Source organism: Hyaena hyaena, unplaced genomic scaffold (genome assembly GCF_003009895.1).
Source record: "Hyaena hyaena isolate Hyena2069 unplaced genomic scaffold, ASM300989v1 scaffold_30, whole genome shotgun sequence".
NCBI lineage: Eukaryota > Metazoa > Chordata > Mammalia > Carnivora > Hyaenidae > Hyaena > Hyaena hyaena.
This window is the reverse complement of record NW_024080662.1, coordinates 3,227,382-3,243,832: the sequence shown is the minus strand read 5'-3', so window position 1 is coordinate 3,243,832 and position 16,451 is coordinate 3,227,382. Positions and strand designations below refer to the sequence as shown.

The 16,451-nt window shown below is 47.9% G+C and overlaps 1 protein-coding gene across 2 annotated transcripts in view; it reads right to left on the bottom strand.

The window, feature by feature from the left end:
• The window catches only part of CCDC12 (coiled-coil domain containing 12), a 53,157-nt gene extending 37,788 nt beyond the window's left edge, over positions 1–15,369 (bottom strand). Inside the window, exon 1 of one of the 2 annotated variants that reach the window (XM_039228352.1) lies at positions 15,241–15,369. In XM_039228352.1, the coding sequence (XP_039084283.1) occupies positions 15,241–15,336 (96 nt within the window). In that variant the 5' untranslated portion in view covers positions 15,337–15,369. Of the gene's footprint in view, positions 1–5,003; positions 5,117–15,240 lie in introns of those variants that run through there. The other variant, XM_039228353.1, reaches the window with a different exon arrangement.
• Positions 15,370–16,451: the final 1,082 nt, after the last annotated feature.

Below are 16,451 nucleotides of genomic sequence, written 5' to 3'. Positions count from 1 at the left end.
AATTAAAAGTGTGAAAAGTCCGGGGCACTTGGGTAGCACAGTCAGTTAAGCATCTGACTCTTGGTTTTGGCTCAGGTCATGATCTCATGGTCCTGAGACTGAGCCCCGTTGGGCTCTGAGCTCTGCACTAGGCATGGAGCCTGCTTGGGATTCTCTCTCCCCCTCTCTCTCTCTGTCCCTCCTCTGCTTGTATGCTTGCTCTTGCTCACATGCTTGTGCGCGTGTAAGCTCTCTCTCTCTCTCTCTAAATAAACAAATAAACTTTTAATAAGGCGTGAAAAGTCAAGGCCTAGAAGAGGAGAAAATGCAATCCATATACAGAACAAAGGACTTACCCAAGACACAAATGAAGAACTAGAAATTAACAGGAAAAAGTGTCAGGCAACCCAATAGAAAGGGGAGGAGGCAAAAGGCTTGCACAGGCACTTCACTTAAACATAGGAAAAGACACTCGACTGAATGAGTTAGGAAGGGAGTGAGGATTTAAACTGTAAAGGGATGCCACTACACCTCCACCAGCATGGCTCACATGAAAAAGACTAGCCACCTTTGGAGTGCGGGACAGAAACGCTCAGACACTACTGGTGGGAGTGTGAAATGGTGTAGCCACTGGGAAAGGTGCCTGGCAGGACCTGCCCATGACCAAGCACGTCTGCTCCTCGTAGACATACGTACACAGGCCCACCAAGACATTCACAAGACCAGGACTAGCAGCACAGTCCGTTGTGGCTCCATCCTCAAAATCTAGAGGACAGATCTTGGGGGGTATTAACAAGAGAATACTGTACAGCAGTAAGAATGAATTGACGCCACACCCAATGGCTCAGACACAGCCAGCAAGGAATGAAAGAAGCTAGACCCTGAAAGAGTATGTACTGTATGATTCCATTTATATACTATATAAAGTTCAAAAGAAAAGCCAACCTATGGTGTTAAAAGTCCTGAACGATTACTTTTGGGGTGCAAGCACCCAGGCAGCGAGCAGGAGGGGGATTCTGGGATGCTGCCATGTTTCTTTCTTTTTTTTTTTTTTTAATATTTTTTATTTATTTCTAGGAGAGAGAGAGAGACAGCGTGAGCAGGGGAGGGTCAGAGAGAGAGGGAGTCACATACTGAAACAGGCTCCAGGCTCTGAGCCGGCAGTCAGCACAGAGCCCGATGCGGGGCTCGAACCCACGAACCGTGAGATCATGACCTAAGTGAAAGTCGGACGCTTAACCGACTAAGCCACCCAGGCGCCCCGCTGCCATGTTTCTTGATCTGAGTGACTGATTACGTGATCTGCTGTGTGGCAAAAAAAAAAAAAAAATCACTGGGCTGATCTGTCTCCTTTTGTCTATGTACAGTACACTTCAATTAAAAGGGAATTTTTTTATTGCCACTACGGAGTTGTTAAAAACAGAAGAAGTTAAGCCCATGTACGAACCAAAAATACATTACTAAAATCTAAAGAGAGGACAATAAGAAGTCCATCCTCAAAGAGAGGACTACCTCAGGACCCTGAAACACACCCCAGAGGACAGCTCCCTGGAGGGAAGCACCCGACCTCCCGGCTCCAGGAAACAGGCAAGGACAACTGAGAGATTCACCGCCAAGATCACAAAACTTCTTTTGTTGCAAAAGCTAATGGAAAAATGAAATGAAATCCAGCTTGAACTTCAAGATTCCTTTCCTTTTCAACTCCCTGTCCCCCATCAGTGAGGATCTGCAAACACCTGGTTACATCTCATCACGTCACAGAAGCCACTCAAAGGGGAAACTGAAGCCCCAACGTGTCAGTTGCAGAGCAAGAAAGAGGGACCTCGTCTGCCCAGAGCTGCTTCATGAGGCTGCCTCAGCCATGACAGGTGAGCTAAACAATGAAGGACCCAGAACAGCGTGCATAAGCCTCGAGAAGCCCTGCCTTCTGAAGGACACTCAGAGGCTCACCTGTAGCCCAGGCCCAGCAGTCTCTCCCCAGGATATGAGGCCAGTTTGCAGGAAGGTCTCCTCTCCTTCGCGGTGGGCACTGCAGAGCCCTCCCTGCCCGGCACCCAGGGGAAGTGGGCACCAGTTCCATGGGGAGAGCACCGCAGGACTCAGCTGGGAGGTGGTGGGCTCCCCAGGGAGGGGACCGAGGTCAGGGGACCAGGGTGTGGGCCCTGTCTAGGTCTCCACTGTCACATCTGTAAAAGAAAGGGGTCCTCACTAGGGGTAAAATACAAGTGTAGCAGAAAGGACAAATGCGCACACACACTTCCCACTTTCCAACTTTTGGCACACACCATCCCACTTCATCGTCATCCTGGAAGACAGAGGTACTGTGGTGACTTCTGGCCAAAGACGCAAAGCTCGGGAACGCGAAGAGATTTATCTATCCACTGGTCTCAGAGTTACCAGAACAAGGTGGCAAAAAGCAATCCTCCCAGCAATCCCTGGTGCAGGGAACCACGAGTGTCGCTGCGAGCCTGAGCCTGACTCTGGGCAGGTTGAGCTCAGGCAGAAGCAGCCCTCAGGGCCCGCCCACTGGCAGGGAGGGGATGGGGAAGGCTGCCCATTCCACAACACTGGGCCAGCCAGAGAGCAAGGCCACAGGAGCACCACCCTCAGCCTGGTACTGCCTCTCCTGGGAGATCAGGGAGTCCCACAGGGGAAGGCTGGCGAGGCCTCAAAGCAGGGGACAGGCCCAATCCATGGCGAGGCTGTGGCCGGGACCCCCTGGCACCTTCCCCTCCCGCAAGCACTTCCCAGAAATAGCTGGACCAAAGTCGCTTGCCCATCACCTTGTCTGGTCCGAACCCATTCTGGTCCTCACCTGGCTTTTCTCAGCCCCATGCCCCCACCCCAGTGCCTCTGACATGCCACAGGGCAAGCCCGTGGACACTGCCTGTTCCCCCAACCCCCCACCTCTGCTGGCGAAACCCCTAAACCCCGCACCTAAGGGACCTCCTCTAGCCGTGGGGCTCCAGATCCTACCCACACAGGCACCTCTCTGCAGTCCCAACACCCGCTTGACAGGCTCTCTCCACCTAGATGGCTAATCGGCCCAATGGGGCCCACGCCACACTCCTGATTCCCCTTCAAAATCCTCTCCCTGGACCTCTTACCTCAGGTACAGGCACTGCAATCCCCCCAGCCCACTGGCCCCCACAGCCCACCTGCCAGGATGTCCTGTGGCCCTCACAGCTGGGCTAATGCAGCAGCCTCCCGCCTCCACACATAGCTAGGGCTGGGCCCAGCCCTAAGGCCTCCAATGGCTCCTTGTCACCTCATGAGCCCAGCCCCTGTGGCCCCAGCCTGCCAGGGCCTCTCTGCTTGCACTCCCACCCTACCCCCCAACCCTTTACTCGATGTCTGCCACGCAGGGGTTCTTTCTGCCCCTCAAACAAGTCAAGCTAGTTCTCTGCTCAGCTTAGAATGCTCTTCCCTAGATCCTGGCATCCCATCCCTGGCAACCACCACCATCTCAAGCTCCCACTCACAGGGGTCTTCCTGTCTCATGTGCAGCCCCTCCTTACACACACATGCATGTGTGCTCCAGACTCGCATGTTCCTATCTTCCCTGTTCACATGTATATTGTCTCTCCACCCCTCCCAGGGAAGCCCCTTGAGGTAGAAAGGCAAGTCTTATTCACCATCTGGCTCCCCAGGCCTGGCACACAGCCCCTGCTCTATAAATACCTGTTTGATGGCTGACTGCAGAGTTCCTGCCGGGAGGATGAGCAACTGACGCCCCAGGGAGAGGAGGTGTTCTACTTCCTTTTGTCAAGGGAGAATGTCAAGGAAGGGATCAGAGATTTGTAAGAAAAATGAATCATCTGGGGATCTTTAAAAATGCATGATTTCCAGGCTCCATACCAAGATCTCAACAGGAGATCTGGGGTGGAGCCAGAGAAGAGAACGCACCTTGTCCCTCCTGGGGATCCTGACGCACAGGTAGGTCTGAGAACCTCAGATTGATCCGACACCTTCATTTCACACATGAACAAGGCCCTGTGAACAGATGACTCAATCCAAACTTGCAACACTGGTTCATCAACAGGTGTCTGTGCTGAGAGTCCCAAACTTCCCACCCACAAGGTTCTCCCTCTCCCTGGTTTCAAGACTGCAGGGTCTGAGCAGAGCTGGGGAAGAGGTCGGTCCTCAGGAAGAATGGGGAACACACAACCCATCTTGGCTATGGCTCTGCAAATCCACTTTTGTTCATCTAACGCTTTAAACTAAACATGAATTCCACCTTCAAGGAAGGAGAACTGGGCTGAGGAAAGCCAGGGGCACCAGCAAGATGTCCTCTTTGCTCCCCTTGGAAATGCCAGCTCCACCCACTGTCACCAGCAGAGTGGCTGGAGGACCACCCAGACCTCCTCACTTCAACAGGGTGGGTGAGAAAGGACACACATCCACATTTATAAAAGGCTCGTGGGTAAGAACTTGAACTAGCCACTTCATGGACCTCTTTCTCTGTTCTTCTAGCTACTTGATAAGGTCAGAAGCCGGGTCTCGATTTTACAGACAAGGCTAGGGGAAGCTCAGAGTTTTAAAGATCCACTCTGGGTCCCACAGATGTGTGGAGCTGAGATTTAAATCAGATCCATCTGGGGGTGCCTGGGAGGCTCATTCGGTTAGACGTCCAACTCTTGAATTCAGCTCAGGTCATGATCTCATGGTTCGTTGAGTTGGAGCCCCACATTAAACTTTGTGCTGACAGTGCAGAGCCTGCTTGGGATTCTCTCCTTCTCTCTCTGCCCCTCCCCTGTTCACTCAAGCTTGCTCTCTCTCTCTCTCAAAATAAATAAATAAACTTAAAAAAAAAAAAAAAGATCCATCTGGCTCCAAAGCCCATGCCCTCCACTACACCACCCAGCTCCCACCAAGCGGCCTGATGGCAGTTTCTGTGTATAATGGGAAGGAGACCTCATCCCGGGGGCTGCTTCTTCCCAAGCCCCTGGGAGTGAGAAGTGGATAGGGACATAGGGCCTAGGCTTCCTGGTCTATTAAACAGGGATAAACCATTTTAAACCTACCTCAAAGGGCTGCTTGAGGATTGAGCAAATCATGAGATCCCATCACAAACTGCCAAGTAAATGTTACGACAGCCGACCTGCAAGAGGTTGTCCACACGGAGGCAGTGACTCCTCTGCTGACTAAGCCATCAGGCTGCTAGGCATGGGGATATGGCCACATGCGGCCAGGACACGGGCAACTTCCTGAGGGATGAGCAAGGCATGGACAAGTCTGACTCCTCACCCAGAACACTGGGCTCTTCTCCACCCCCACCCCACCCCACCCCTCACTGCCGCCCCCCAACAACTGCCAGCCCTTCCCTCCAGCTCCCCCTTCCACCTTCAGCCCACACTGGCCAAGATTTTCCCCGGTGCACCCAAGTCCGAGATTATCAACGTGCTCCCTTCCACCTTGGCACTGCTCCCAGTCTCCAGATCTCTTGAGTGCATAGCTCACAAGTGTACCGCGATGAGCTGTCAGCATTGAACTCCACCAGATTCACACAGAGAAGGCCAGAAATAAGCATCTGTTGCAGACACCGGCCATGGAGACCGACAACTTCGAAGCCCTCTGCCCCAATTCTAGGTTCCCCAAGGCTGATCTCACGGTCTTCTGGGTTTCCACTTAGCCTCTTCTTCATAGCTCTCAGTAAATAGGAGTTCAGGCAGAGACACAGCCTCTTACAAGCTGGGTGGGAGGGAACAAGTCCTCCAGAGATGTGCTGTCCGATAAGGCAACCCTAAGTCAAGTGTGGCTGTTTAAACACAAATTAACTAAAAAGCAAATAAATTTAATGAAACATCCTGTTGGTCACATTTCAGGGGCACAAGAGCCACATGTGGCTTGTGGCTAGGGTACTGGGCAGCAGAGATTCTGTGTAGAACACAGCCGTGGCCACACCAAGTCCTACTGCTCTGGTCCCTAGAGCCAGGTGAGAGACAGGCACTGCTGCGGAAGCCGCAAGCTGACAGCCAAAGCTTGCTCCAGACCTCACGCGCAGTCGGAGGGGCTGGCCAGCCACACCACCAGACTCCCTTGTCGCGGGACAGAACAAAATAGCCCAACACAGGCTAAATGCTCGGGAAAGCCGACAGCCAAGGGCAAATACTTGTGCCAAGTTAATGACCTATGACCTTTAGGAGCCTCCACCTGGCTGCTGAGAAAGACATCAGAGAAGGACAAGGTGGCCTCATACTGCCCTGCTGGAGAGCATTGTAGAGAGATGCCACAGAGCCTTGAACTGCTCACCTACTCACCCAGCTTGGAACTTCTGCATGAATACCAAGAAATCAGGTTCAAGTATAATATAGAAATGTGGGAGGCTGTCCTCCCAGCTAGAAGGCCGGGCTCCTGCAGAACTTGGCCACCAAAGCACCCAGCAACACTTTCAGACCTCACCCCTACCCCAATCACTACCAACTGCTTGCTGTCAAACCCTCTGGAGCATCCATGACCAGATGGATTGGTCTCTCTGTACCCCCCCGAATGTTACCATCTCTGAACTGCTCCCCTGGAATACTCCTTTCCAGCGACTTCAATATTCATTTCCCAGTCCCATCCTCCACAGCTTGGCCCAAATTCCACCCTGCCTTCTCATGAAGCATCCCAGACCCTATCTGGCTTTCCCAGGAAATGACCCCAGCAGTACAGTCTAATAGCCTATGTTTTCTTCCCACCAATCAGCCTAGGCTGGCTGACCCCCAGGCAGTCCTGCACCCTGCATGGAATTCTCCTCTCCCAGGGGGTCCTGCATGCTGGACTCCAGAAGTCACTTACACTCCTTAACTGTGGGCACCGTAGCACCTCTGAACCTCTTGGCTGGCCCCTCCCCGATCAGTCAGGTGGGTTACCAAGGAAGTGCTTCGTAAGACCTCCAGCGGCACAACTACCACCGAACTCTATAACATGCGGAAACCTTACAGCCTTGATCCAGTCTCCATTCACCACCACGTCAGGATAGGCTCTCCCCGCATACTGTCACCAAACCCAGTGTGCAGTCTGCTGTGGGAAGGGGAGGGAGCTAACACCGTGAGGAACACCAACCCAGGCACGATATCTTGATGCCTCAAGCAAAGCCATGTGTCTTTAGGTATCAGGGAGGGACCTGTCACTGACTGCTAGGGGCTAGCAAGGAGCCATCCCCTCGGGGCAGACAGGTACTCTCCATCAGCAGGGGCAGGCTGAGAAAGTGCTGGACACTGGAGGCAGTTCTCGTCTTCACATCAGACAACTGAGCTACAAGTGGGGAGCCACTTCTACTCTGTGGGAGGGGACTCTCTGTTCCCTGTCTGCCTGCAGCAGGCCGGCCTTACTTCCTCCCCCAACTCACCACTCAGATGTCTCACAAGAAATGACTGTGGGCTGGGGAATTAACTTGAACTGCAGACCCTTGACTGTCTTTCTCTCAGGCACTGACCCTAATAGAAATATCACTTAAGAACCGTAGATTAAATCTGATACTAAAAGCACTCTTATAGGAAAAATGAATAAATTAAACTTAAGAACTTCTGTGCATCAAAGGACACTACCAAGGGAATGAAAAGACAACCCACAGAATGGGAAAAAAAACCCCTGGAAATCCTGTATTTAATAACGGTTTAATACCCAGAATATATAAAGAATTAAACTACAGCTCAACCACAGAAAAACAATCCAACTGAAAAATAGGCAAAGACAAGGCAGGGTGCCTGGGTGGCTCAGTTGGTTAGGCAGCTGACTTTAGCTAAGGTCATGATCTCGCAGTCTGTGAATTCAAGCCCCGCATCAGGCTCTGTGCTGACAGCTCAGAGCCTGGAGCCTGCTTCTGATTCTGTGTCTCCCTCTCTGCCCCTTTCCCCCTCACACTCTGTCTCTCTCTCACTCTCAAAAATAAATAAACTTAAAAAAAAAATAGGCAAAGGATAAGAATAGGTATTTCTCCAAAGAACACATACAAATGGCAAATAAACACAGGATTAAATGCTCAACGGCACTTACCTTTAGGGAAATGCAAATCAAAACCATAATGAAATGCCACTTCACACCTACTAGGATAACTATTACTTATTTAATTTTTTTTTATTTTAGACAGAGACACATATGCAAGCAGGGAAGAGGGGCAGAGGGAAAGAGAGAGAATTCAAGCAGGCTCAACACTCAGCATGGAGGCCAATGTGGGGCTCGATTCCATGACCCTGGGATCATGACCTGAGTGGAAATCAAGAGTCTGACACTCAACCAACTGAGCTACCCAGACGTCCCTAGAATTTTTTAAAGGAAAATAAGTGAGGGCAAGGATGTAGGGAAATCGGAACCCTCGGGCACTGCTGGTGGTAGCAGAAAATGCTATAGCCACCGTGGCAAACGGTTTGGTGGCTCCTATAAAAGTTAAACACAGAATTACTATATGACCCAGCAATTCTGCTCCTTAGGTATATATCCCAAAGAACTGAAAATGGGACTCTAAAAACACTTATAAACCACCAACATGCCAATGTGAGGATTAGTCACAATAGCCAAAAGGTATCCATAGGCAGACAAATGAATAAACATCCACTGCCTGTGGTATATAGATACAGTGGAATATTATGCAGTCTTAAAAAGGAATGGACTTCTGTTACATGCCAGAACATGGAAGAACCTTGAAAACTCATGCTTATGCTAAGTGAAACAAGCCAAACACAAAAGGACCAAGATCCCACTTGTATGAGGTACTTAGATTGGGCAAATGCATCAGCTTTGAGGCTGCAAGGGGTGGAGAGGGAGAGGGGAACGGGGAGTTACTGCTTTATGGGTGTCGTGTTTCCATTTGGTGTGATGAAAAAGATTTGGAATTAGCGGTGATGGCTGTACAACGCCGTGAACATAGTAATGCCACTGAAAAATGCTTAAATGACAAGTTTTAGGTTATACGTATTTTGCCACTAAAAAGAAGAAGAGTGAACTGTGGCAAATAAGGCGATACCCATCCTCATCAGGGGAAAGGACAGAAGTCAGGATCCGGAGGGGACTAAGAGCTGTAATATAAGGGCAGCCTGGACTTGGGACCTGTAGTCTTTTTCCACTGTCGTGGTTTTTTATGTTTGTTTGGAGCATGTAACTCACAAAACCAAAAGGTATCAGAGAGGATACAATGGAGTTTTTCAAGCCACCCCTACCTTGCCTCTGGGCAACCAGTCTACGTCAGTGCATGAGAAGAGTTATCACATGCTCTTGTGGCCTCTCCTCACCTTAACACCCACTTGGGATACCTCCCAGCTACGTGACCTTAGGCAAACCACCTCACATTTATTAGCCTAAGTGCTTCCACCAATAAAGTAACCCTCCTCCTTTCTTCTTTCAGGATGGTCATCCACACCTAGAGAAGACCAAACAGGCAACTGGCACCATTACCATGTCAAATCTGTCATGAGCTACAGAGAAAAACAGGCACACTATGTAGCCTCTGTCTCCCTTCTTTCCTTTTCTGCAGAGCACCTTCTCTATCCAACACTACATATGTTACCCAACCATCAGTCTCTTCAGCTAAATGCACGCTTCTTGGGCCGAAACTGCTATCTGCTTTGTTCACTGCCGTCCCTCCAGCACCTAAATCATGGGCGCACAGAAGGCCCTCGGTGCACATTTGTGGAAGGAATGAATTATAAGCTCCAGTAACCCATTGTGAACCAGGCCAAACCACACTTCGTCACTGGCCGCTGATCCGCCATTGACACCACAGCCTGCAACCTGAAGAGTCAACAAAATAACCTAACTTCCCCTTTGCAAGAAAAGGACTAGAGAGGGTAGGAAAATCAGGAGCTCCTGGACAGGAAAGATGCACCAGGAAAGGAAAAGTCTTCCAATGGAGTCAAGAATGTAGCTTCACAATAACTCTTCCTTAAAAAGAATGGGAGGAAACTCCAAAAGCCAGCGAACTCTCAATTCCAAGACAGAAGCCACGTGATTTCCGACTGCACATTTTTTGGAAATGAGTTCACAGCTAAGAACTTTTTGAGGCCAAAACTGTGAAGATTAAACCCAACGGAAGTAAGAATCAGTACACTAACAAACTGGATAATCTAGATGAAATGGACAAATTCCTAGAAACACGCAATGTACCTAAATTGACTCATGAAAAAATTTAAAAACTTGAATACATCTGTATATAGAAAAAATGTAAATATATCTATATGCATCTAATAAGGAAACTAAATAAGTAATCAAAAACCTCCCAACAAAGAAAAGCCCAGGGCCAGATAGCTTTACTGGTGAATTCTAAAAACGTTTAAAGAAATAACACCAATCCTTTTTCAAACTCTTCCCAAAAAACTGAAGAGGAAGGAATACTTCCTAACTCATTCTAGGAATTCAGCGTTACCCTAATTTCAAAGCCATACACACTACAAGAAAACTACAAACTCATATCGACGAACACCCATGCAAAAATCCTCAACAAAATACATCAAACTGAATCCAGCAAGGATGAAGGACCAAGGGGAATTTACTCCTGCAATGCAAAAATGGTTCAACACACAAAAACCAATTAATGCAATACAACAAAAGAATGAAGGGGGAAAAACCTGCATAATCATCTCAACTGATAAAGAAAAGCATGTGACAAAATTCAACTTTTTCATGATAAAAACACCAACAAACTCAGAACAGAAGGAAACTTCCTCAACATGATAAAGACCATATTTGAAAAAACCACAGTGAACGTCACACTTGACGGTGAAAGACTGAAAGATTTTCCCTTATGATAAGGAACAAAATAAGGATGACTGCTTTCACAACTTCTAGCCAACATGACACTTAAAAGTTCTAGCCAGGGCAATCAGGCAAGAAAAAGAAAGAAATATTATCCAAATTGGAATAGAAGCAAAGCTGTCTCTGTTCACAGTGATATGATTTTATATGCAGAAAAGTCTTGAGTCCATGAAAAAAAAAAACTATTAGAATAACAAATTCAGCAAAGTTCCAGGATGCTGATTTTCTAAATCAACAAATATCAGTTGCATTTCTACATACACTGGTAATGTACAATCTGAAAAGGAAATTAAGAAAACAATTCCATTTATAACAGCACCAAAAAGAATAAAATACTTAATAATAAATTTAACCAAGGAGCTAAAGATTTGTATGATCAACACTAAAGGATAATGCTGAAAAATATTTTTTTAAATTTTTGTTTAATGTTTTATTTATTTCTGAGAGACAGAGAGAGACAGTATGAGCAGAGGAGGGTCAGGGAGAGAGGGAGACACAGAATCTGAAACAGGCTCCAGGCTCTGAGCTGGCTGTCAGCACAGAGCCCGACGTGGGGCTTGAACCCACAAACCGTGAGATCATGACCTGAGCTAAAGTCAAACGCTTAACCAACTGAGCCACCCAGGAGCCCCAGGATAATGCTGAAAAAGACTTCAAATGGAAAGACATCTCATGCTCATGGATTGGAAGACAATATTGCTAGGATGGCAACACTTCCCAAAATGATCTACAGATTCAGTGCAATCCCTATGGTGTTTTTTGCACAAACAGAAAATATCCATTCTAAAATTCATATGGAATCTCAAGGGATCCCCAAAAGCCAAAACAATCTTGAAAGAGAACTAAGTCAGAGGACACATACTTCCTGATTTCAAAACTTACTATAAGCTATAGGAACCAAAACAGCGCGGTACTGGCATGACAGATGTATAAACCAATAAAATAGAACAGAGAGCCCCCAAATAAACTCTCACACATATGGTCATTCAACAAGGATACCAAGGCCATTTAACAGGGAAAGGACAGTCTTTTCAACAAATGGTACTGAGAAATCTGGATATTCATATGCAAAAGACTGTATTAGACACTTACATTATACCATACATAAAAATTAACTCAGAATGGATCAAAGACCTAAATGTAAGAGCTAAAAGTATAAAACTCTTAGAAGAGGGGCGCCTGGGTGGCTCAGTTGGTTAAGCATCCGACTTCGGCTCAGGTTATGATCTCACAGTTCGTGGGCTTGAGACCCTCGTTGGGCTCTGTGCTGACAGCTAGCTCAGAGCCGGAAGCCTGCTTCGGATTCTATTTCTCCCTCTCTTTCTGACCCTCCCCTGCTCATGCTGTGTCTCTCTCTCTCAGAAATAAATAAAACATAAAAAAAAAAAAACTCTTAGAAGAAAACATGGGAGGAAAACTTTAGGATTCTGGATTTGACAATGGTTTCATTAGGTATGACCCCAAAAGCAGGAACAACAAAAGAAAAAATAGGTAAACTGGACTTTATCAAAATTAAAACTTTGTGCATCAAAGTGAAAAGACAACTTTGGAAATGAGAGAAAATATCTGTGATTCCCACATGTGATAAAAGATACAGAATATAATAAGAACTCAAACAATTCAATCACAAAAAAAAAAAATTTAAAAATGGGCAAAGGACCCAAAAAGACATTTCTCCAAAGAAGATATACAAATGGCCACAGGCACATGAGAAGATTCTCAACATCACTAATCATTACAAAAATGCAAATCAAAACTACAATGCGATACCATTTCACACCTATTAGGATGGCTATAATCAACAAAATGGAAAATAACAAGTGTTGATGAGGATGCAGAAAAACTGGAATCCATGTGCTGCAGGAAATGTAAACTGATGTGTCTGCTGTGGAAAATATGGCAGGCAGTTCCTTAAAACATAATCCAAAATTTCCAGTTCTGGGTCCATACCAGAAAGAACTGAAAGAACACAAACTCAAACAGATATTTGCACATTCATTACTCACGGCCAAAAGTCAGAAGCAACCCCAAAATGAATGGATAAACAAAATGTGGTATGTGTACAAAGGAGTATTATTGAGCCTTAGAAACGAATATTTCACACATGCTACAACGTGGATAAACTTTAAAAACATTACGCTGAGTGAAATAAGCTAGTCATAGAAAGTCAAATACTATATGATTCTATTTTGTAAGATACCTAAAGTAGTCAAATTCATAGAATGGTGGTTGTCAGCGGCTGGGGTGAGAGGGAAATGGGGAGTTATTGTTTAATGGGTACAGAGTTTACATCTGGAATGTTCAAAAAACTCTGGACACAGGGGCATAGTTATATAACATTATGAACATATTTCAAATGGTAAATTTTACACTATGTGTATTCTACCACAATAAAGAAATTGAGGAAAAGAATAGCAATCAGGCCATATTTTCAGCCCATTGAGAGAATCCCACTTTTTTTTTTAAAGTTTATTTATTTATTTATTTAATTATTTAGACCACGAGTTAAAGAGAGGCAGAGAAAGAGAGAGAGAATCCAAGGAGAGAGAGAATCCCAAGCAGGGCCTGTGCTATCAGCGCAGAGCCCAACACGGGGCTTGATCCCATAAATGGTGAGGTCAGGACCTGAGCCAAAATCAAGTCAGTTGACTGAGCCACCAGGTGCCCTCAGAGAATCCTTCTTTAAAAGCCAGTGCTCCTGATGGCGTTGGCATCCTTCCCATGGCAATGGGCCCTGAAGATGCTACATTGTCCTTTGTATTCTGATCTCAGGTCCAGCCCCAATGATCTGGGCTCTAAATCCAAGCCAACAGCACGGTTGGCTAGCCACTGAGAGGTTGAGACTTGAACTTCCCTAGGTCAAGCAGTTTTCAGGCACAACCATCTGACAGGGCCGACAAGGTGCCAAAAAAAGCAGAAGCCAAACTGGCTAGTTTTCACTTTCTATTACTTCCTCTCATACTTTCCCTCAGGACACCAGCCCGCCCTGAAGAAAGGTAATACGAGCCAGATTGGCCAGCCTGATTCTTTAATTCAGAAAGTTGGGTCCCTGTTTTCCCCAATCCCTGGAAGGTCTAGATATTTACTATTCTTTGTATTTTGTAGAATTGATACAAGTTTTTGCTCATCCAAGGAGAGCAGAATCGACAACCTCCCCCCTCTGTGGTCTCTAGTGCTCTTTCATATAGATGATCCTGTCGGATCTCAAAATAACCCAGCAAGAATTCATATAGAGGGGTGGTTGTCCTCACTGTAGACATGAAGAAACAGGCTCAAGAAGAGGCGCCTGGGTAGTTCGCTCAGTTAAGTGTACCACTGTTTCGACTCAGGTCACGATCTCATGGTTTGTGAGTTCAGCCCCACAGTGCGAAGCCAGCTTGAGATTTTCTTTCTCCCCACCTCTCTCTCTGTCCCTCCCCCTCTCACAGTCTCTCTCAAAAATAAACTTTAAAAAGTTAAAAAAGAAAGAAATAGGCTCAGAAAGAAAGAAAGAAAGAAAGAAAGAAAGAAAGAAAGAAAAAGAGGGAGGCTCAAGAAGATGAAGCCACTTGTCCCAAGTCCCACGGCCAGGGTTTGCACACAGGTAACGAACTTCAGGGCTCTCCTTCCTCCTGATTACTCACAAAGATCAAAAAAGTGGAAATGGAGGGGCGCCTGGGTGGCTCAGTCAGTTAAGCTTCCGACTTCGGCTCAAGTCATGATCTCGCGGTTCGTAGGTTCGAGCCCCGCGTCGGGCTCTGTGCTGACAGCCAGCTCAGAGCCTGGAGGCTGTTTCAGATTCTGTGTCTCCCTCTCTCTCTGACCCTCCTCTGCTCACGCTGTCGCTCTCTCTCTCTCTCAGAAATAAATATAACATTAAAACTTTTTTTTTTAAGTGGAAATGGAATCGGATGTTTTGGTGTCAAACAAAAGCAAAGAGGCTTCCAAGTTTGGCAACTAACAGGACAAGGAGGTCCATCCCCAGAGAAGTAGCCTGGGAAGAACTAAGTGTTCTCCCTTTCCCTGAGGTGCACCATAACCAAGAAACTGGGTTTTTCTGTTTAGACTTTCTATTCAACGATTCCAGCTCAGCGCCCCGAGCAGCGTCGTACTGCCCTGCCCAAGGCGCGCTGGCGGACAGGGAGGGGTGTGCCAGATTCTGCGACTTTCAACCAGAGGTGGAAGGATGATGGCTGGGTCGTGGGGAAACGGATGATTCAGGGCGCTGAAAAGCGAAAAAAATCACGCCTCATCCAACGAGCATCTCCAATTTATTAGTCGCCCTGGAGACCCAGGCGGGAAACCCCTGATTGTAGCCAAAAAGACCGTTGCCCGCGGACCATCCACCTTCCTGCGCAAGCGCGACCAGAAGAGTCCCAGCCAGCGAGCTAGCGGACTTGGTAGGCGGGCTCCGACTCCTCGCGCATGCTCCAGACGGGCGCGCATGCGCGTCCTCAGCAGCTGCCTTTTCCTATTCTCCCGTCCTCGAGTTCCTGTTCTGTATCCCAACGCTGACTGCCTCAGCCACGGCCCTCCCTCTGCATTCCTCACCTTTCGCCCGGTTTTTTCCCGTAGGGCTTTCAGTCGTTCCTTTCGCCGCAACGCCTCTTCCTCTAGCCGGCCCACACCAGCTGTAGGTGCCGCCATGTTGTCCGCCCGCCTCTTCCCACGTCCCGCAACGCGCAGGCCCAAGGAGTAGATGAACCTCTGGCGGCCAATCCAGGGAAGGGAATGGGAGAACAGGAAGTCTTGAAAGCCAATCAATGCCGAATTACTGTAGAAGGGCCCGCCCTATCTTTCCCGCAACTCGCCTCGCCTGTTGGGGGGAGGGCACGGCAAAGAGAAAGGCCGTAAGGCTCGATTCATCCAATGCCAATCAGTGAGAAGGTAGCAAGTGGAATCAGACCTGAGTGAAAGAGGATAGAGCGCGTCGATCGCTCGGCTTTTGCCTAAGCCAGCGCCAACCGCAGTCCGTACCGGCCGCTTGGAATGCGCGGACCCTATTTGTCCACTTGTCCCGATTCTTCAAGGCCCGAATACCTTCAAGAAATCTTCCGTCACTCTCCACTCCCAAAGGAAACCTGCCTCTTCCTCTCCAGCTATCAAGTGGCTCCTGATGCACTTGTTCATGGGCTTCTATGTCCACTCTCAGCTCCTGCGCAGTGGCCATTTCCTCGGCCTCAAGGATCATCCCCTCCCACCTCCAAGCACCCTGAAGCAGCAAAGTACTCAGGATCAGACTACCCAACCTAGGCCCAGTGGGCCCCAGGGACCTCCTGAGCTTAGTTCCTGAGAACTAACCTGAGAGTTGATTTGGCCTTGACTGCAACAGGTAGCCAAGAGATGCACTGCCTCCCCAGCAGGAGCCGGCAGGGTCTTCTTTCCTGCACTAACCAGCATGCCCTGACAACCAGGAGACCACTTTGGCTGAAGTCAAGATCTTTATTTAAAAAAAATTTTTTTTAAACGTTTACTCATTTTTGAGAGACAGAGACAGAGTGCAAGCGATGGTGGGGGTGAGAGAGAGACACACAGAATTCAAAGCAGGCTCTGGCTCTGAGCTACCAGCACAGACAGAGCCTGAGGCGAGGCTCAAACCCACAAACCTTAAGATCGTGACCTGAGCTGAAGTTGGCCACTTAACGGGCTGAGCCACCCAGGTGCCCCTGAAGTCAACATCTTCTGACAGGATGTCAAGGTGCCGAAAAGCCACACAGAGGCCATACCCCCCTCCCCCAACACATACCATGACTTGTCTCAGC